Raw genomic sequence first — 21411 nt, forward strand, 5'->3', positions numbered from 1 at the left:
AGTTCTAGGACACTGCTCTAGTCCCACTGCCACTGCTTCGGGGTGAGTCGGCACTGCCTCTTACCACCCGCATTCGCCCGCTCAGATGGCTCTTAAACCAAAACGGCGTTTGCTGTCAAATCGTGCGACGTTGGCCTGTTCTGGACACCGTGGTCGACACCTTCGAAGGCTTTGCTTAAGCCCACGGCAGGAACTGATGATATTGCTCCCTTGGCCACATCGCCCGGTATCCAATCCACAGCGTCGAGCACGGCGTCCTCCGTCGGGTGGCAACACCTGTAGGTGCATTGTTAAACGCGCAGTATTGTCCAGTGAGCTCTTCCGGCCCTGTACAATATGCGTATGAAAAAACTTCATGATGAGCAGCAGCTGCAAAAAAGAAAATCGAGAGAGCACGCAAGCAACGATGAAAAACTGACACGCGAACATAGTTGAACATGGTTTTGATATGATAAGAATGACAAAACGGGGCGACGCGCATACGCCAGGCTTTAAGTCGGCGAAAAGAGAAGGGTTTCCTTTAGGTTCATCGACCAAGGGGATAGCAGGCTCGGAGAACGCCCTCAAAAGACGCAGAGGTTTGTCTCCCCTCCGCGCCAATGAGAACAAGGCGGTCCGGCAGCGAAGTATCATCGACCTGGTTGTCGATTGGTGTTTGGACGAGCTGCTGATCTGAGCTGCATTGCTGTGTCAGCATTGACGAGTGGTGCTGCTGTTCTGTTAGCCAGTCGGCGTGCGCGGCCAGATGCCGTTGACTCACTCATCACCAGTCCATGCCGCCCCAAACGTGACCCTCGTGTTTACACTGGCACCGCGCGCTCTGTGGATACCACGCGAGTTAACCATGCAAGGCGCCCCTGGATGCTGGTGCGTGGTGTCGTTCTCTTCGGTGACACGTGACGTCTGTCTTGTGGCTTTGTTTTTGAGCGATCTATGGCCTTTACACCTACATCGCCAAATGTGGGCATGTTGTCCATCCCGTCACAGAAGTTACCTGACCTTATCCCATACCGTACCGCCTGGGCCCGCCCTTGGACAGACCGCGGCGTCATATCACCCCCCGTATTCGCTGCCTGCCACCGCCCCTGCTGTGCCTATCAGTGGTTGCGGCGCGGTAGCGGGACACAGGACACCGCCCCCCCCCCCCCCCCCCATCGGCCCGTGTGACCGATACCAGACCCCGGCGAGATACGGTCTGCCCCTGCACAGATGCGGGCAGTCGCTGGCGGAGCCGGCGGCAGAGAGGGTGCACGGGGAACGGCGGTGCCGTACGTGGATCAAGATGTGGCTGAGGGTGCTGGCGATGGCGGCGGCCGCTCTGGCCGCCCCGCGGGAGCAGATCTGTGGATACGACGTGAGTTATGACCGGCCGATCCGTCCTCAGAGCACGTGCCGCCCAGCGTGTGTCTCGCCAATTGGGCACGGACGGGTACGCGGGCTATATAACAAGCCTAGGGGCGAGAACCGATAAGTGATTTCCGTGTGTTGGTGGCCTTGGCGTGCCCTCAGCTGCAGATGTGTGCGCAGTTCCAGTCGAGCACAGTTCACACTGATCCCGACGCCCGGTATGCAAAGTGGATTCCCGCTCTGGCTCCTCCGGGCCTTTTACAAGCTCGAGCCAACCCCACACCTGACCCCTATTGTTTTTAACCAATCTCAAATCCAATTCCAAGGGTGTTGATGCCAACGGCCTATTGTCATGCATCGTTTGCGCACGTCGCTCTTCTTTGTTTAAAGTATGAGCTAAGCTGTCGGACAGTAGTAACCGAAAAGCCGGAACCTACAATCGCATACACATGATGTAACAATTATGTAACGCGACGTGATCTAACAGTCACAAGTACATCATGTGGTGTTTTTCGAAACCGATCTCGAAAGCATCACACTGTTGCCCAAACCGAGTGAGAGGTGGACGTAAAAATGACAACAGCGCGGAACATGACCTGCCGCAAACCTGCGGTTTTCGTCTAAGAAAAGACCCGGCCCGTTTGTCGGCCCACCGTTGCTGTACAGTCACGTGTTTCTGCTGAAGGTCCCCTGCGCGGCAGAGATAATCCACAGAGGCCGGTCTGCGCGCTGAGCAACCGGGGGCCGTGACAACACGGGACAGGAATAACACGGCTGAACAACAACATGCCATCGTGCTGCCACACAGAGGCTTGGACAAACTTGTCAACTGTCACGCATATCGCCTGATATACCAATAACGGGTGTCCCATCTTGGAAACAAATTTCAAACACATGATTGGTGAGCTATCAGGACCTGCCATTAATAGAAAAGACATTGGGGAGTAAAACTGCAGTACTTACGAGATGCTATGCTCAAATCAACTTCATTAACTTTCCAGTCACTTGGTCAACATTTCGGCACGCTAGTTTTATTTTTTCGTATTGCCATATGTCATGTCGTGCATGCGTATTTCTTAAGCTTTGGGTGATTCTAGCGCACTCAAGATATCGTGCACTATTGTGAAGTTCATGGTCGTTTTGGATAATTGTTGGGATTTGCACACGGTATGAAAATTGCGAATGAAAGCCTTTAACTTGTTAAAACAGCCCTGTTCAGCATATGGCTTTTTTTATATTTTGGTCAACAGGTCATTTTTGGCCTGCACAATTTTAATGGACCGCTCTGACGCTGCTTGAAGCATAAAGCCATTAGAATGATGCAATGAACGCATGAACCCAGTAGACCCGACCTTACAGCCATCGGCCCTGCTGTCCAACCGTGCTGTCTGCTCCAGCCAGCTCTGTCTGCCGTCACAGCCATGGACGCCTCGCCGCAACGTTCAAATGCCTATGCGTGTTCACGTTCGCAGGCTGTTTAGTGTCGCGTGCAAACGTAGTAATTGCATGACTCGCCTGCCGGTCGGGCGGGCCGTATTGACAGAGGCGGTGCCAATATTTTTTCTTTCAAAAACGGAACGCGACGCGCGGGTTGCCTGCCCGCCATGGACTGCCAGCATCAGCTTTATGTCGATACTGCGGGCGTCCGAAGGTTTCAGTGAGTAAGTGGTGCATACAACTGGTGCTCTCGCTGACGCGCTTCCAATGCATGTTGAATTATGGCCATACTCGCGGCTCAACGCCCGTTAGAGGCCACACTGGGCCGGTGCCTAGTCATGAGCTTTAGTTTTTAGTTTAGTAGTCATGAGCTTTAGTTTTTTTAGAGCTTTAGAGTTTTAGTTGCAGTGCCTGCATGGGCCAGACATCGCCACCTGTCCTTTTCCAGTGCAGGTTAAGCCGTTAAAGTTAAGACATTGATCACTTGTTTTCTCAAGGTAGGTCCCATGATATGCTGTTACATCCGTGGTCGCCTGGCCTTCCCTTCCCAACGGTTAGGTAGGACTCCCTGGCTTTCCTACGCGACCTCGGTCAGGTCACCTCGGTTCAGCTGCCCCGAGGCATGCACACTGCCGGGCACACTGACCGGACCAGCATCAGGTCACCGCCGAACGGGTCAGCGCCGAGTCACCGCTGACCGGACCAGCGCCGAGTCACCGCTGACCGGACCAGCGCCGAGTCACCGCCGACCGGACCAGCGCCGAGTCACCGCCGACCGGACCAGCGCCGAGTCACCGCCGACCGGACCAGCGCCGAGTCACCGCTGACCGGACCAGCGCCGAGTCACCGCTGACCGGACCGGCGCCGAGTCACCGCTGACCGGACCAGCGCCGAGTCACCGCTGACCGGACCAGCGCCGAGTCACCGCTGACCGGACCAGCGCCGAGTCACCGCTGATCGGACCAGCACGGTGCCAATCCGGCGATCTGTTACCAACAGCCACCACCATACCGCCCGCCACAGCCACCGCCATTGCCGATAGTGTTGACATGTACCATCAATACATCAGCCGAAATGGGTATGTTACTGGCTGCAACACGCTTGGATCCGCTAATTATGCCATTCCGAGCACGAATCCGCCATCAACTCCAGGAAGGGTACGATAGCATCGAGCGCTTGAAGGTCGGCGCGACCTTGAACTTGTAAGGTCAGTGGCCGGTCGGGACCGGGTGAGGTGGGCGCCATGAACCAGCTCTGGTGCGACGACGTCTTAGGTGCCTGACGACTATCTATCCAGGGAGGGGCCTGGATAGCGGCCAAATATGGTCACAAGATACCTGTTTGGTAAGTATATGCTGTGTAGGTTTGGAAGTCACGTCAGGTGTGTGGATGGGGACACCCGTTGACTATGACGATGCATGTGAGTGGGAACGTGACACGAGCACGGTAAAACTGTACTTAGATCGTAAAATCGGTGTGCTTGGTAACCCCGCCTACAAGAGGTCCGAGGGCATGAACACATTTATCGTGTGGGTTAGCGTGAGTACGATCGCTGTAGAATGAAAATGGAAAACGAGGTGATGGTCAGTCACGACAGGGTATTGACCTTGGCCCTGTTGACCTTAAGGATGCGACCTTAAGATATTGTATAAGACAACGAAAAAAGTATGGAATGTCCGCTCGTGTGCAACACGGCTTACATTTTAAACAAGAGACTGAGAAGCAACCTTTGCACCCTCATGATTCAGGCTCAGGCTGGGTGGATGGAAATGTGTCAGGGGTACACTATAAGATGGCGGTTAGGCGACCAAATGGGCCTGCGCAGCGTCTCCGCGGGTATCCCATGCAGGAACCGGAAGATGGCTGGGGACGGTGAAGTTTGCTATTCTTTTGGCCTTGTTTCATTTTCAGGTTGGAATATTACTATTTTCAGATATTGGTATTGGAAATATTTGTAGTTCATTTACATTCCTTCTTCTTTATGTTTGTAGTCCATTTATATTCCAGAATTCAAAATTGCCGGTGGAATTTTGAATTCGACAGTATTAATTATAGTATGAATTATAGAATTCGACAGTATTAATTCAATTCATAATTCGACGTGTATTCCAAATTGCCAGTGCAATTTCGGATTTACTTCTGCTATTGCTTCGATACGGGTATGTTGCCGAAATATCAATCCAACTATATCTCCATTGTCCTGCTTTTCTCCGAAGAGTAAGGCAAACACTACTGCCTCATCTATGTTGATAAAGTTCCTCGCTAATGCACTGGACAATTTATATAATCTATTGATGGGTTGTTTGCAGGCGTGGCTTTTGATCCGAGTCTGCGCTAAGTGGGGCCTTCGCCCTCCGATAAAGCCCCTGGCCTCACGCCCCTCGGAGCAGCCCGCAGTTCGCTTGTGCTGGCTTGCGTAGAAGCAAACAGAGGCACCACGCAGGTATTGCGATAAGCCGCACAGACCACTCAGGCGCTGCTGATTCGCTCTCCGCTGCACGTAACGGTCAATGACCCCTGCGGGAAGTGGTCAATGACCCCTGCAGGAAGTGGTCGCCGAGATAAGAGCGCCGCCCGAGAAGCCATCGCCGCTCACGGACGGCTGTGGCGCAGTGAAGAGGTCGGGGGACGGCCGGGGATCGGCCGAGCAAGGCGTTATGATGCGGCGATGTGAAACACGTACTGCATACGCCGCAACACGGCAAGCCGCAAGAAGTGTGGGTGCGCTACCCTTCAGACATGAGAACATGGCTATGTTTCAGAAATGTCCGGCGGGTAAGCAGGACATGTTGAACGTGCACCTGGTACCACACACACACGACGACGTGGGCTGGCTGAAGACCGTCGACCAGTACTTCTACGGAGGTTAGAACTGACCGCGTGTTCGCGCGGTGCGCAGGCAGCGCGCTTTTTATATATTATTTTTATGTTTTTATTATTTTTATTTTATGTTATTATATTAATAGACTAATTATCTCAAAACAGGGCATCATGGTTCGAAGCAGCGACCTTCTGATGCATGAGAGGTCCTCCTGGTTCAGAAAAGAGCCTCCTTATATGAGGGCGAACCTCCTAGTCCAGAGCAAAGAACTGCTTATTCATAACGAAGGCCTCCAGAATCAGCGAAAGGGTCTCTTGAGGACATCGGGATCCAGAAAACGGGCTACTTGATGCTGGCAAGAGTATTCTGAGCCGGATTTGGTACCTCTTTTAGTTATTGAGGCCTCGTTGTCTTGCGTTTAGGCGAGACACGTGTACCTGCAAAGTCTTCAGCTGACTCGGAAGGGCCCTCCAAAAATTTTGAGTGGGAAAAAACCTACTCTTGCGTCCTGATGTTGGTAGGTAGGGGGCATCCGTTTCCTTTGCCACTCCCCCTTCCTCTCACTGGTGCGGCCATTTCAGCCGAGTCTGAGATCCAGTGGGCTAGCGTTCAGTGTATGGCGTCACTGATGCGGCCGTTTCAGCCAAGTCCGAGATCCAGCGGGCTGGCGTTCAGTACATCCTGGACTCGGTGATACAAGAGCTGGTCAAGGATCCAGAGAAACGGTAAGGGGGTTCGAAGAGAGCCGGTTGGCGCCTCTCGTTGTGCAGTTTGATCGTAACGACGGAGTGGTCTTGAGTGTCATTATACATTTGATCGTAACGACGGAGTGGTCTTGAGTGTCAATATACATTTGTTCCCGTGTGTTTCAGAGTCAGGTGATGCTCTGCCAGTTAAATCCTCGCGGGTGTTCTTCGGTTGATTGTGAGCAAAGAAAGCGATATGGGTTCTGGGAAATGAAACATACTATTATCATCTGAATCATCCTATATGCGACGATATCTATCCCTTAAGGTGACGTACGATAAACCATGCGTATGCTGCAAAATTGTTGTTAAAACATGTAGAGAAATAAAGTGTCAATGCGTACTTGGCCTTCATTACACAAACACTTACGCAAAACTTGCGGTTATTACTTCGGAGTAGACTTCAGGAGCTGTCTGGTACTTGCAAACAACATATCACATCGGTTTCAGTCGATGTGATTTCGGTCATCGGCTTCATCCGCCCACAGGCTTTCCCGTACACAAAACGCACACGTAGGTTTGGAAATTAATCTCGCTTTGAATGGACTTAAATGTAGCGCAGACGCGATCGGTAACCTTCCCTCTGCCTACTCGTTCACCTGGCATCAAGATGTTCGTCCGCCCCCAGCCTGAAGATGCGTTTGTCTCCCACCTGAATCATTGTACCGCCTAGGCTGTCCTCCGTCTGTCGTCCGACCGTTCGGCCCGTGCAGTCTAAGCATTAGTGTCCTCCAGCCAGGCTGAATACAGTTACGTCTTGTTTCCCGGGGCCGATTCGCCCATCTGGCCAACAGGGCGCCAATGATAGTGAGACGTGAACCTTGTTTCAGTTTCATATACGTGGAGACGGCGTTCTTCTGGCGCTGGTACCTGCAGCAGGACGAGCAGACAATCGCCACTGTGGAGAACCTCGTCAACGAGGGACGGCTCGAGTTTATCGGCGGCGGCTGGAGCATGAACGACGAGGCCTGCGTCCACTACAACGCCGTCATCGACCAAATGTCGCTCGGCATGAGGTGAGAACATTTGTCGCTCGGGGAAAGGTGAGAACACATGTCGTTCGTGACCCTGAGAGCACAGAGTCTCGTCGCGTCGGCTTAGGTTAGCTGAGCAAAGTTCTCCATATGCCTTCCAAATGTCGTTCGGTACAAGGCAAGCAACGTGTCGCCCGGAAATGGGTGAGAACATTCCACTCGATATGATGTCGGACCTTCTGTGGCTCGTCATGGGATGTGAGCATGTTTAGCTCGATGTCAGCTGAAGACAGGGTTGCTCTGAATGGGGCCGCAGTGGGATGAGGGCGTTCGTTTGTTTGGGATGTGTTAGGACAAGCGTCCCTCGGATTGAGGTGAAGAGGCATGACGTGAGAGCACATGCTGCTCAGCATGGCGTGATGGCACATGCCGCTCGGAATGAGTTGGGAACATTTAGCGCCCAGCACGTGTCCAAAACAAAATCTGCCCTGGATGACGTCAGGATGAATCGCTTGGCGGCCTCTCACTTAATCTTGTTCTCATTTGATTCCGCTCTCAATTTTTCTCACCGTTCTCACTTGGTTCCCACTTGATTTTGAGCCATGCGTGCGCTCACGCCATTCAGCGCAACATAGGTATCTGAGAACGGTGTCTGTGGAACGCAGCTGAGGCGAAGCAAACGGTGTTTGGTGTGAAGAGGATGCGCGCTGCTCGTGTCGCTCCTGGTCAGTTTAGCGGTCGCGACCAACAGCTATCGATGATGTTCGGTTCAAAATTCAAGAAGAAAACGCGACTCCATCCTTCGAACTCAAATCGAACGCTGTGTCTTTCCGAGTTGTGCTGTATGATTGCTGGCAATTTTGCTAATCTTGACGTAACCAGACCAAAGGGCCAAAACTGCCGATAATTAACTTATTTGCTTGATTTCTTTACCATCCTTTGCCGTTAAATCATAAATCAGAGTTTAGATTGGCTCTGAATATCAGAGAAATATCTTTAATAATACAGGAGTTATCATTGGAGACAGATGAATGTGTTACGGTATACAATGTATATGCATAAGAACGAGTGGCTGGACATTTCGTGGATAGGCTGGGCATAAAGAAGTACAATGCAAATATGTTGTGTTCAAATGAGCTTGCGACATCTTGTCATGTTGTACATAGCACTCTGTTTATTAGGTGTGTTGTCCTGCTGCGATTTATTGGAATACCGTTAGCAGGGCTTTCTGACAATCATTTAGACGGCATGTGGGCGATTGTGATAGAAAAAGATCGGGTTTGATAAAGTAAGTGCTGGATAGGCACGTGCGACGCAGCAGATCAAGATCCGAGACGGACTTTGGCGGGTGTTTGATCCGTTCTCCGTGCATGCGTGGAAACGCCCGGCTGATTAAATGGGTGAACTACATTTGTCATTTCTTGTCCGGTATGATGTCATCATACTGCCTGCTAACATTACCTGGTGGAAGATAATTTCAGCATTACTTCCTGTAGTATACTCCAGATGGCGTTAGATTAGCACCCGTACGCCGCTAATCGCTGGCTATCAGCGGATTCTGATTGGTCTGGCAGTGGCTCATACGCAGCGCGTTGTTCAATCTGGGCAACCGTTGGTAGGATGGATACTGGCTGATAGTTGCCTGAGTGCTCGGCGCTTATTGATGAAAAAGCTAAATCACTGTCGCAAACAAGCAATATATAGAAGCAATTTGTCGTCATGGGCGCTTTACGACTCGCTCAACTGCCGAGGCTCTGTGGCGTCGCTTGCCTCTCACTCTGGCAGAAAGGCCGGGCATCGCGGGGAATCGAACCCTGTACATGTGGCTTACGCATCTTAACCGCTAGTCGATACAATATCCATCAACCGCGATGGGAACAGCAGTCACGTTTACAGATGTGACCCTATGGCTAGGATGTGGGCGGCAACCTATTTATATCATGTCGCCATGATCAGCACACACTTCAGAATATTTACAAAAAGTATGGTTACGTACCTAAGGGATTTACACGCTTTGCACACAGTTGACCATTTTCGGAAACTCTACAGCGTAGGACTCGAAACTTCTAAGTACGAGACTGAACATAACACAGCTGCTGGCGGAGAGGTGCTGGACTTCCACCTCAAGCTGGGCCGTAACTCGAAATTCGATTTAGACAAAAGGCCGTTGCGCCCATCGCTGCACTGGGCTGTGCTGTAGAGAATGTGGAAACAGCAGACCTAGCTTGTCTCTGGGTGCGCGTCGGCACCTCGGTCTGTCCGAGCGGGGCCGTCGGCACTGTCCGAGAGCGGCCGTCGGCACCTTTGTCTGTCCGAGCGGGGCTGGGTGTTGCGTCACCCACGTCATTCCTGCAGATGTCGCGGAGTTACGGCCGTGGCGGCTGCCACATTAGAATTTGGCGCATCGACGTGTGCCCAAGGCGCTGGGGTCACCTCGCTGCCGGGCTGTTCTTGTCCTTCTGTCCTAGGAGGCTTACTTCGGGGTAGGCTTCTTCTTCGACGGTAGTCGCAGGACTCTCCAGCAGTATATGAGCACCACTACATACCAGCAGCATTTGAAAATGACAGCACAGAGCAGGGTCGTCATCAGTGTGATTGATGACACATCACGATCGTGAACGACGCTTGCGAGGCCGGCGATTGTTACGAAGAGGCTGATAAACACAACTATGGCATTGAAAATCAGCCAGGGCGCGATCAGGCGCCAGCTCTTTTTTTCACTCCGCAGAGCATCATGACATCAAACAACAACGTCAAAAAAGCCAGTGCCTGGTGATGATGTCGGATAACTTTCAACACGTAGGCAGAATCCACGTCTTTTGATTCATCACTGTCACGTTCTAACGACGATTCGAGCGAAATTTTGAGAATCCATCCCAGTATCTGCATGAAGTCAAATAGTACATTTTCGTAGCCCACGCACAACGCCCACTTCCGGAGTTTTCGATCGCTGCAGAGCATCGCGGTCTCTGGGTGTCCCGGCGATAGGTCCGAGCTGGGGAGCACACGTCCTTCTTGTAGAGCGCACCAGCCTTCAACGTCCTTCCGCACAGAGCACTGTGAGCTGATGGCCACGACTTCAGGGGTTCACTTTATCATGTCAGATAACCCCACATCGAGCGCTGATTAGTTGGTAACTGCAAGATAATGGGCTCCCTCTCAAGTTCGAGGGAGGCAGATTGAATTTGCTTTTTCTTCTTTCCAGTCTACATCCGAAGGGTCAATCTTAGATTCTCAGAAAGCTGAGGGGGGCGGGGGCGATGGCTCAGCACCCTAGCTCCCTGGACCCTTTTTCTCGCGTTCCTGGATATGTAGATACAATATTGACAGAGATGCAAGGGGTGATGACCCGATGCACTTATTTTTTTAACAGGCTGAGAATGGTCGCAAATTTCAACTGGACGCGCGACACGCTTCTGCCCGCAGCTTATAAAATTGCATGGCCACCATGCCGCCACCTTGGAGTCATCTTACCGTTGCGCTACGCATACTAAAAAAAACTTCTGCAATCGCGCAATGACAAACCGGAATATCAGCAAAGGTCGAAGCATGATGTAGCGATGCCCTTTATTGCTACCTAGCACGAAAATAGTCGAGCCTTCTGTGCCATAGCCACGTGCGGTAATTCGCTTAGACGGGCAAGACCGCTTTCATCCATCTGCGAACGAGTCCGTGGACATGTCGTCAATGAATATGTTTGTCCATAGCCCGCCCAGGATATTCTTTGCGAAAACGGTGTTTGGCGCACGAAGTTGAAAGAATACATCTAAATAGGACAAGGTCTTGAAACTGACATTGCGTCCTCAAAGCAGCCATTTTCAAAACGATTCCGGTAACTGTCGTTTGTGATAAGTAAATCCAATTGCTGCCGCTTTACTTCACTAAAACGTTAATAGCCAATGCGCTGTTTTTTATCGTTTTTATTGTCACACACTTAAAGCCGTGAGCCTTATGAAAACGGATTCCAGTACAACCTTTGCGAAACAAAAGGTGCCCATTGTCTCCGCACCGCGGCGTGGTGGGGGCTGTCAGCGGCGAGGGAGCCCGTCAGGCACGGCTATATGTGCAGAATGTACTGAGGAGGCAGAGGTAATGCTCTGATGGCTCTGTAGCATGTAGTAAGAAGGCGGAGATCCTATAGTGGCCGCTTTCTTGGCCACTTCAAAACGTGACCATAATCGCGCATGTTGCACGCCCAGGGCAGGTACGCTGGGTTCGATACCCCCTCAGCATGGGTGTGCAGGATGGTAGCTTACGAAATGACAGTAGCTCACGAGATGGCGGTCCGAGGAACTCGATGGACCTGAAATACGAAATATAAGTGGCTCCGCACGCAAGGAGCTGCGCTGCATTCCGCTTGAAGAGGCTTCGGCACCTGCAGACAGAGAGCACAAGCCTGCCGTGTGATGGTTATTAGCGCACTTGCTGTTTGAGCAGCAGTGCTGCATGCAGACAGCAAAAGCCTGCTGCGTGATGGTGAATAGCACACTTGCTGTTTGAGTACAGTGCTGCAGGCAGAGAGCACAAGTCTGCTGTGTGATGGTTTTTAGCGCGCTTGCTGTTTGAGTGGCAGTGGCAGACTCGCTCCGCAAGTCGCCCGCGTTAGACATCATACCAAGCCCCAAATCTTACCGGGGAGTTGAATTGGCGGTTGATCGCCAGCGCAGCCTCCGATGCCGTCATGTTCCAGGACGCTGTTCGACCACTTCGGGCCGTGCGGTATTCCTCGGGTGGCCTGGCAGATCGACCCGTTCGGACACACCAAGGAGCAGGTGAGACGGCCCTCCGGTCCTGGATCCGCTGACGTACACACGGGGACGGCATCAGGGTGAGACGCTCCTCCGGTGCACGGTCCGCTGACGTACACACGGGGACGGCATCAGGGTGAGACGCTCCTCCGGTGCACGGTCCGCTGACGCACACACGGGGACGGCATCATGGTGAGACGCTCCTCCGGTGCACGGTCCGCTGACGTACACACGGGGACGGCATCATGGTGAGACGCTCCTCCGGTCCAGGATCCGCTGACGTACACACGGGGACGGCACCATGGTGAGACGCTCCTCCGGTGCACGGTCCGCTGACGTACACACGGGGACGGCATCATGGTGAGACACTCTTCCGGTCCAGGATCCGCTGACGTACACACGGAGAAAGCATCATTGTGAGACGCTCCTCCGGTCCAGGATCCGCTGACGTACACACGGGGACGGCATCATGGTGAGACGCTCCTCCGGTGCACGGTCCGCTGACGTACACACGGGGACGGCATCATGGTGAGACGCTCTTCCGGTCCAGGATCCGCTGACGTACACACGGGGAAAGCATCATTGTGAGACGCTCTTCCGGTCCAGGATCCGCTGACGTACACACGGAGACTGCACCATGGTAAGCTGTTCCTCTAGTACAGGGTTCGCTGAAGTGCACTATTAAGCAGCGCCATGGCTCAGAAATATGCGAGTGGCTTCGTGACGGAATGTTGCCCTGCGATATTGTATATGATCCCCAGGTTTTAACATTGTAACATGTTTGGAGAGTGGAATATTAAGGTGGACTATTTTGCCCGTGAATATGTGACATGTAATATGTCATATATATATATATATATATATATATATATATATATATATATATATATATATATATATATATGTGTGTGTGTGTGTGTGTGTGTGTGTGTGTGGTGTGTGTGTGTGTGTGTGTGTGTGTGTGTGTGTGTGTGTGTGTGTGTGTGTGTGTGTGTGTGTGTGTGTGTGTGTATGCAAGTGCACCCTATAGTTTCGTGATGCTATGTACTCCAATCACTGTGATTTTGATTCCTGAATGGGGCAGGGCTCCAAGAAAAAGTTGGACGGAGGTCGGTGCGGACGCCATTGTTTCTTCAGTTTGAACGCAACTCAACGAAACAGGCATACGTTTTGGCTGTTCTTGATGGACGATGCGATTTGTTTTAGGTTAGCAGTGCCGAGGTGGTCATGCCCACCTCCGATCTGATTGGATCTGACCATGCACACCTCCGATCTGATTGGATCTGTCAATGCTCGCCTCCGATCTGATTGGATCTGCCTCTCCGCAGGCGAACATGTTTGCCCAGATGGGTTTCGACGGCTATTTCTTCGGCCGTCTGGACTACGACGACAAGAAGCGGCGGATGAACGCCTCGGAGATGGAGATGGTGTGGCTTGCCAGTCAGGACCTTGGTCAGTACTCTGTGCGCCCTTCTCCCAGTCGCTGCGTACTCGGGTGTCAGGATAGTCATTTACTTCTCTACAGCCTGCATTAAGCTATGAGTTAACAAATTGTGCTTCGCGCACCACTCTATCAGTGTCTCTTGTGTCGTGATATTTATGGTGAGCTAGGAGTGTATTTATACGGTATTTTAAATGCATTACTCATCGACGAATATTTCTTGAGCCCAGCGCAAAGAATATTAGGAATTTTTCCCCAGATTAATCCGATATCTTTGAAGTTGAAGTTGAAGTTGAAGTTGAAGTTTGAAGAGTTAACTCTGCACATTAACACTCTGCTCTAACACAGAGCAGTTAACACTCTGCTTTACGATGTCGTTATTGTTTAAAAATGTGGTGACCTTGTGATTGTGAAGCGTGAGAAAACGATATTACGAAAGCGACAGTATTTTTGTGTTGGAACTTGTGAGTTGAAAACCTCTTATGTGGTGTAACCCTGTTTGGTATGCCATAGTCCCTTTAACATGCATATTTCAACTGCCTTTGACCCGTGAGTAATCACCCCTGGAGTTATCCACTGCGGTTTCTCGTTCCCACCTTCCACATTGTTATGGCGTTGACCTGATCACTTGACCACGTGTTATGACGTCATCTGCGTTGCATGAAGCCTGTGCTTCAACCCTCGGCTCACATCATTGCCGATCTCGTATACATAAATGGAACCTGCCGTCGCTCAGTGTGCAGGCTCAAATCCGCGTCTGCCCACCCTCTTCCCACTTCGCAATCATCGCATGGTCATTCCGGGCTCGGAATCCCAAGCGCACTGCCAGGAATTGGTCGTGGTCCATCCGGCCCAGCCTCTAACACGCTGGGAGCGCAGGCTCGGAGTTGTTCACGGGCGTGCTGCCCAACATGTACCAGCCTCCGTCCGGCTTCTGCTTCGATATCCTCTGCGACGACGCGCCGATCATGGATGACCGCCGGCTGCATGATTATAATGTGGACCAGAAGGTAACGCCGCTAACGGGCCGTGGGCGCCGCGCAACGGCATGCAGTGTTCCTCCTTCCTCTGCTTTATGTTCCTGATTTGACCAAGTCCTGCGCGCAAAGGGCACTTCTTACTGTCCCTCTGCAGCTTATCCGATATCAGGTGACACAGTATCGACTTCGACAAACAACGCACAACTGCTCGAACACTGTCGTCGCTGCCTCATTTGTCACGTCTCTCAGGTGATAGAATATGATGAGCTGACACACATGACATGCCAGCATAACGCCATTTCATTCATTGTGCATGTTTGTGCAAACCAGAACTACCTAAAACAGATGTAACCCATCACAAACACCGCATAAAGTACCGTGCATACTTCCAGCAGGACAGTCTTTTCTTCAGTAACCCACCAGCAAACAAGACAGCCGAAAGTTGACAGCTCTGAAAGCTGACAGCTCTGAAAGCTCCTGATAGCCTTCCTTTCGTCCTAGTTTCCGTTATCATGTGGCGACCGTTTTGCCGTAATTGCTGTTGATGCCCCAGGCGAGACTGGAGAGATTTTCACGGGCGCCCTCTACAACATTTACGCTCCGCCCCCCGGCCACTGCTATGACGTCAATTGTAACGACCAACCAATCATGGACGACAAGCGGCTGAAAGATTACAATGTCGATGAAAAGGTGGGTCCGCACGCCAGGCCCGGCGTTAATGGCTGATGATTTTGTGCAACGGTGATTGCAAGTAGTTTTTTTAATTCCTCGGACAAATTAAATGCGCGTGTCTATGGTTATTTATCGTATTGCAACATCAAACGTTTCCTTGAACACTTGGAACTCCGAGTAGCTGCAAAAATACACGATTTTAGCATGGTGGTTCAAGACGAACAGCCGAAGGTTCCAAGTCGCACTATGACATAAGTTATTCGGGCCGAATGCTAATTCGTTACAGCAAAGCACACCGGCATTACAAAAATCACGCTCCCTGTGGACAGTGCCCTCCTGCCTGACGCATTTCGGGCGCAGTTGCGTACAGTTAGGACAGCGTGGCCAGTTGTTAACGGAAAATGTTGAATTGCAGAAATCGCGATTGTCTGAGCAGCCCGTCGGCATGTGGTTTCATATTAGCTCGCTCTCCTCATGGTTGTATGCAACCTGATTGTTTTACAGGTGGATGATTTTATTGCATATTCCAAGAAGCAGGCAAAGTCGTTTAAGACGAACCACATTGTCATGACAATGGGAGAAGATTTTCATTATCAAGACGCCGGCATGTGGTTTAAAAACATGGACAAGCTCATCAAGTATGCCATCTTCATGTGTTTTATTAACTCTAAAACTCGTTATCTGGGACTTAATTTGGCGTTGGGTCACTAACACTGTTGATTAATACGGGCTTTGTGTGGGTAATGTCCGCATCTTGTATTATCTCCAGACTGCTTTATTTGTGCTTCTTCGTGCTCTGCTGGTGTTAATTTGCCGCAGCATTTCACAACGTTTCGATAATTTACTGGCACTGTTTAGTTCACAAAATACAGCTAGCTTCCAAATCTGACAGCAATCCTTTTCTCTGTAGGATGTCAGTGTTCCTCCAGACATAACCGTTACGTCGGCGGCACATTCCCCCACATCTTGTAGCTGATGAATCAGTTTCCACTGAACCTGACCAGACAACAACAAGCAAACAAGTTTCAAGGCACACCTGTCACGGCCACGCATGATTCGAGCTTGGTGTCACTGCCGCAGTTGACACGTCCAACGCTTCCCTTGCCACAGAAGTATGAGGCTGAAACCGTCTCAAAGCGTACCAGAAATACAAAAAAAATCGACGTCTCATTCCCGAATGGTCCGCCATCTTCCCGGTGATTTGTGTTAAACTATACACTAGTGGCTAGACACGGAATGTGAAGGGTCACTGGCATCGAACAGCTGGTGTCGGAGGCCATCCAGTGCCCTCCAGCGGGGTCCCCAGTTCGAGCAACCGACCCGCCGCGGGGCATCCGTCATGTCTGTATCGAACGTTCTCAGCTGGGGACGGCTGCATCGCACCGTTCTTATCTGAGAATGTTTGCCCGCTCGTCGGGGTTTCCGATGTGGGACCGTCGTCCTGTTATCGGTCGTCCGGAGGCCGTCCACATTGCAAGGCGTTGACCTCACCGGGGTGAGATAAGATACCGGACGGCGCCTGGCCTCGTTGGCATTGTCTGCTAGAGGCCGTGTGCGGTCCTGCAGCCTCTTGCATTTACAACGGATGAGCAGTTTCTTGGGAATGGCAGCATGCCGGTTGTTTGACACGTGCTGAAATGTTGCTATGTTCTCATAGCTGCTTGAACAGCTGTGCGTTCACGTGGAAGACGGGCATCGAGTTAGCGAGACTCCGTATGACAGTGGATAACAGTTAGGGAAGGAGCACCATCAACGACGGAATATGTCACACTATAAATCATGAAAATGCACGTGCATACGTCAGGTCGTCTTCTTTAGTAGTTTTGTTGGTTTGGTCGGATTGGTTGACGTCATTCGGAATATATTCCGTATTTTTTAATTTTTCGTTTTATTTTTTCATCCCACTACTTGCCGTGTATTGAATCAAAAGGCCTCCGTGAAACACCACCACCGCTCAGGGCATCAACAGCGATTATGGACGTCTTATACTGTTTAGTTGAGCTCTGAAAAATGGATCACCTGCTTATTCGTTACAGTATAGTGAACATAGCAATTCTTTGCGATCCTTTGCCATATCAGCGGATTAGACCGCCAAACATAGCAACATATTGTTCTATTACGGCACCTTGGCCGTAGTCCTCTCGCAAAGCCTCTTCACACCTGCACCGTGGCGCTGAATGTATGGCCGAGCTACCCCCGCTCAGCTGAAAAACATAATACAATGCCTTGCCCCGCCAGGTAAGCTGGCCAATGTGCGGTGTGCAGGTCCACGGTAATTGGCTCAGTGCGGCTAAATCATCAAAGCGTGGTGTCGACCACAGGTCAACGATTTTCTGAAAGCTGCGAAGGAGCAGAGTAAATGGTACAAGAGCAACAACATCGTCATGACAATGGGCAGCGATTTCCAGTATCAGGACGCTCACGTTTGGTATAAAAACCTTGACAAGCTGATCAAGTGAGTGCATTGCTCTCTGTATCAGTGGAGTGATTTTGAGACGTCCGTAAGACCCTGCATAAGCTTGTTCAGACGCGCATGTGCGCAATGGTCTGTGCATGGGTTGCGCAGTGCCCTGGTTCTTCTGGATGCTTTCCGCGCACGGCCTCTGATTACGGGCAGCCCGCTGTAGTGATTCTTAACCACTGGCAACTGGATTGTTCAAGCGCTCATAAACACATCACTGATGCGCACCTCTGATGTCAGCGCATGCGCTGCAGTACTTGCACTAAACTACATCAGGGGGGGGGGGGGGGGGTATTAGCTGAGTGGTTACAACCCAGGGCTCCTTCGCGGAAGGTCCGGGTTCGAATCCTGCTAGCGTCATGGTCCCGGCTCCATTATATAACCATGGTAGTCGCTGGTGCCCCATAGAAGGGTCCACGACGACGTGCGTCCTGTCCCCTTTCTTAAAATAGGCGTCATTGCCAAGCTGCCCTCAGCTGTAACGTAGGCACCATGGTCAGCTATCGCAATGTGCAAAGGTAGCCAACGATCGAATCGAAACCAAGCTCGTATCGTGCTGTCGGCGGGCGAAGCGCACTTATTGACGGTCCTACTGGGCTACCTTGCACGCAGCAGCGTAAGGTCCTAAGGCCAGGAACAGGTCACGATAGCACACACGCAGCAGGATAAGGTCACGATTTCACGCGGTGGACGCGCCTGGCTGAAGAGCCCGCTAGGAGTTTGTTACTCAGGGGCATGTTCTCACGCTCCGACTGGCCCTTTGCCCTCCCACCGCTCTTCAGGTGAGGTCACAGCCTCATAAGGGTCGTACCCCGGGTGGCGCGATCCCTTTTTGGGGGTGCAGATGTTGTCTATAGGTAGGTCGTACCAATTCAGGGTAGCTGGGCCTTTCCGTCCTCTCGCGAGCATGATGCGCTAATACAGCATCGTCGGGCTTCTGCGCTTATGGCCGTCCCCTCGCGAGCATGATGCGCTAATACAGCAGCGTAGGGCTTCTGCGCTTATGGCCGTCCCCTCGCGAGCTTGATGCGCTAATGCAGCAGTGTAGGGCTTCTGCGCTTATGGCCGTCCCCTCGCGAGCATGATGCGCTAATACAGCATCGTAGGGCTTCTGCGCTTATGGCCGTCCCCTCGCGAGCATGATGCGCTAATACAGCAGCGTAGGGCTTCTGCGCTTATGGCCGTCCCCTCGCGAGCTTGATGCGCTAATACAGCATCGTCGGGCTTCTGCGCTTATGGCCGTCCCCTCGCGAGCTTGATGCGCTAATGCAGCAGTGTAGGGCTTCTGCGCTTCTGGCCAAATGTCAAGACCGAGAGCTCTTTTGCTGGCACCGCTGTAGGCCTGTTGGCAGTGATCTGCGAGCATGCTCCAAGCTGGAACCTCGTCCTCACGCCGAGCGCGGCTCCAGGGAGACTTGGCAGGATGATAGCTTGTTAAACACATGCTTATGGCAATGAAGGTATAACGTAGACCACTAAACTACTGTGGTTGTTTTTGTCAGTTCAGTGCAGGGAAGTGCTGTGGCAGGATGATAGCTTGTTGAAGACATACTTATGACAATGAAGGCATAAAGTACACCACTAAAATATCGTATTTTTGTCAGGTCAATGCAAAGAATTGCTGTAAGCTGGTTGGTTCACCTGGGTTAATTTTTCATGCTTTCTTTGTTTACTTTCAATAAATTGTACAGGCCATGTCATAGCGTGACGACGTTCTTGGCGAAAAACTGCGAATTCAGTATGGTTGCGTTCTGTTTTTTTCATCACTAATTCATTTCTAGCATCACAGGTGAATTAATCTCCTATGTCGTGCACCATCCGAAGTGTTCAGTGGTGAGACGTGGTCCTGTTCTCCAGGTACGTGAACGCCCGCCAAAGCGGCGGTGAGAAGGTCAACGTGTTCTACTCCACGCCTTCCTGCTACCTCAAGTCCCTGCACGACGCCAAACTGGTCTGGCCCACCGTCGAGGTATGAATGCCACTCAAATGATATTTGCAATGGGATTCTTGCATGGGAACCTTCTGTATTGTCGTTATTATTATTGTTACTGTTGTTCTTGTTATCCTATCATGAGATGATCACGGGGCGATAGCGTTGTGGTAAACGCGCGTGCGTTAACCACTGCGACTCTGGGAAACCAGAGGTGCAGGGTTCGATTCCCCACTGTGCCCGCCCTTCCTGCCAGGGTGAGAGGCAGGCGACGCCATATAGCCTCAGCAAACGAGTGCGTCGTGGAACCCCGATGACAACACGAAATCATCATTATTATGAGGATTATGAACAGTGCTATTGTTTCCGCTATTGTTATTAGCATTATTCGTATTACTAATACACTTATTGTTATTGTTATTACTTGTAGTATACGTAGTATTTTTGTTGTTCGTGTTCCTGCTCAAGCAGTTCAGTTTCAGCTGTGGTTTCAGCGGCTTCTTCTCGTCATCCCAATGATTCAACACTCCTCACTGCCAAAGCAGTTAGACATGACCGAACACTGGTGCTGTCGTTTATTTGTACCTGAAAAACGTACAAAAGCGTTAGTTACCAGATCTCAGGTGTGCCTGAGAAACGAACCAAAGCGTTAGCTGCCAGATCTCAGGTATTATATTGTGCATCATGTAAATAAGCTTTGGGCGTATTCTGTGCGTCCGGACCAGAAGACGAAGATGCGTCCAACGTGAGAGGTTTTTCACGCACAGTTATCAGCCTCATAGTAATTAGTCCCGACCCACAGGAAAACGTTTGCCTCTTTCTACCGTGAATCACGTGTGCCAATCGAGTTCCTCAAATCTCAGCGCTGTCCGTCTGCATTGATGTAATCCCAAAGTTTCGCTCACTTGAGTGATGATCCGCGGATCCGTATCCGATGCAACATGACGTCCTTGACACGCTCCAGGACGACTTCATGCCGTACGCCAGCGATCCGTGGGCCTACTGGAGTGGGTACTTCACCTCCAGGCCCGCGCAGAAGGGCTACATCCGCAAGTCCAACAACTTCCTCCAGGTACGTCACCACGCCTACGTCATCTTCAGGTGGCAGGGTGCCGGAGTGGTTGTGCGCCTTAAAAACAGGAATGTTTTATTATTTATCAATAAGATTATTTAAATTTCACTATTATGAGATAAGGATTCAGCCCACAAGAACTCCGCTAGATGATGCGGGCGTGTTTGATGACCGCGGTAAGTCGTGCCAACTCGGTATTACTTGCTGAGCATGCGTGCACTGACGAATAAAACATCTTACACATCCGACATACAAGAGACTATATTTTTTCGATGGGCACCGTGACTGAAGTGATACCCGCCAGACTCATCTTCATTCATGCTGGTATACTTCGCCTGCCTCATATCCATAATGACACGAGCAGACCGTGACGTTGCTGCTCATGTCCTTTCCAAAGGTGTGCAAGCAGCTGACGGCGATGATGCAGACCGAGAGGACGTACGAGACTCCCAACCGGGTGGACTATCTGCGCTACGCTATGGGCGTCAACCAGCACCACGACGCCGTCACAGGTGAAGGAGGCCGAGGAAGGGACCCGTGTCAGACGCTGGCGAGTCTGTGGGGACTTAGTGCGGCTCCCTTCGGTTTGTTAGCTGACGGGGGAGAGAATGTCTTGGGGGATGAAAGAAGGAAAAACTCCGGGGGGAGAACCGTCGCGTTCAGAGAAAGCTAGTGTTTCTTGATAGGGTGTTCGCAATATCCTGTGATCGCAGTTGTGTTCTATTTCCAATACGAATTAGCCTCTCTTGTATATGTTCTGTTATGGCACTAAAGCGCTGGAA

The 21411-nt window shown here is 51.2% G+C and overlaps 1 protein-coding gene across 1 annotated transcript in view; it reads left to right on the forward strand.

The window, feature by feature from the left end:
* Positions 1-1226: 1226 nt before the first annotated feature.
* LOC119102093 (lysosomal alpha-mannosidase) overlaps positions 1227-21411 on the forward strand; it is a 28736-nt gene continuing 8551 nt past the window's right edge. The window contains exons 1-14 of the mRNA XM_037225457.1: positions 1227-1354; positions 5547-5649; positions 6249-6330; positions 7182-7367; positions 12016-12097; positions 13402-13525; positions 14394-14543; positions 15048-15184; positions 15671-15804; positions 17432-17438; positions 17488-17621; positions 19485-19596; positions 20522-20629; positions 21027-21141. Of these exons, the coding sequence (XP_037081352.1) occupies positions 1283-1354; positions 5547-5649; positions 6249-6330; positions 7182-7367; positions 12016-12097; positions 13402-13525; positions 14394-14543; positions 15048-15184; positions 15671-15804; positions 17432-17438; positions 17488-17621; positions 19485-19596; positions 20522-20629; positions 21027-21141 (1546 nt within the window). The 5' untranslated portion in view covers positions 1227-1282. The remainder of the gene's footprint in view (positions 1355-5546; positions 5650-6248; positions 6331-7181; positions 7368-12015; positions 12098-13401; positions 13526-14393; positions 14544-15047; positions 15185-15670; positions 15805-17431; positions 17439-17487; positions 17622-19484; positions 19597-20521; positions 20630-21026; positions 21142-21411) is intronic.

Source organism: Pollicipes pollicipes, unplaced genomic scaffold (genome assembly GCF_011947565.3).
Source record: "Pollicipes pollicipes isolate AB1234 unplaced genomic scaffold, Ppol_2.1 Scaffold_5591;HRSCAF=6616_pilon_pilon_pilon, whole genome shotgun sequence".
In the NCBI taxonomy this organism is placed as follows: Eukaryota; Metazoa; Arthropoda; class Thecostraca; order Pollicipedomorpha; family Pollicipedidae; genus Pollicipes; species Pollicipes pollicipes.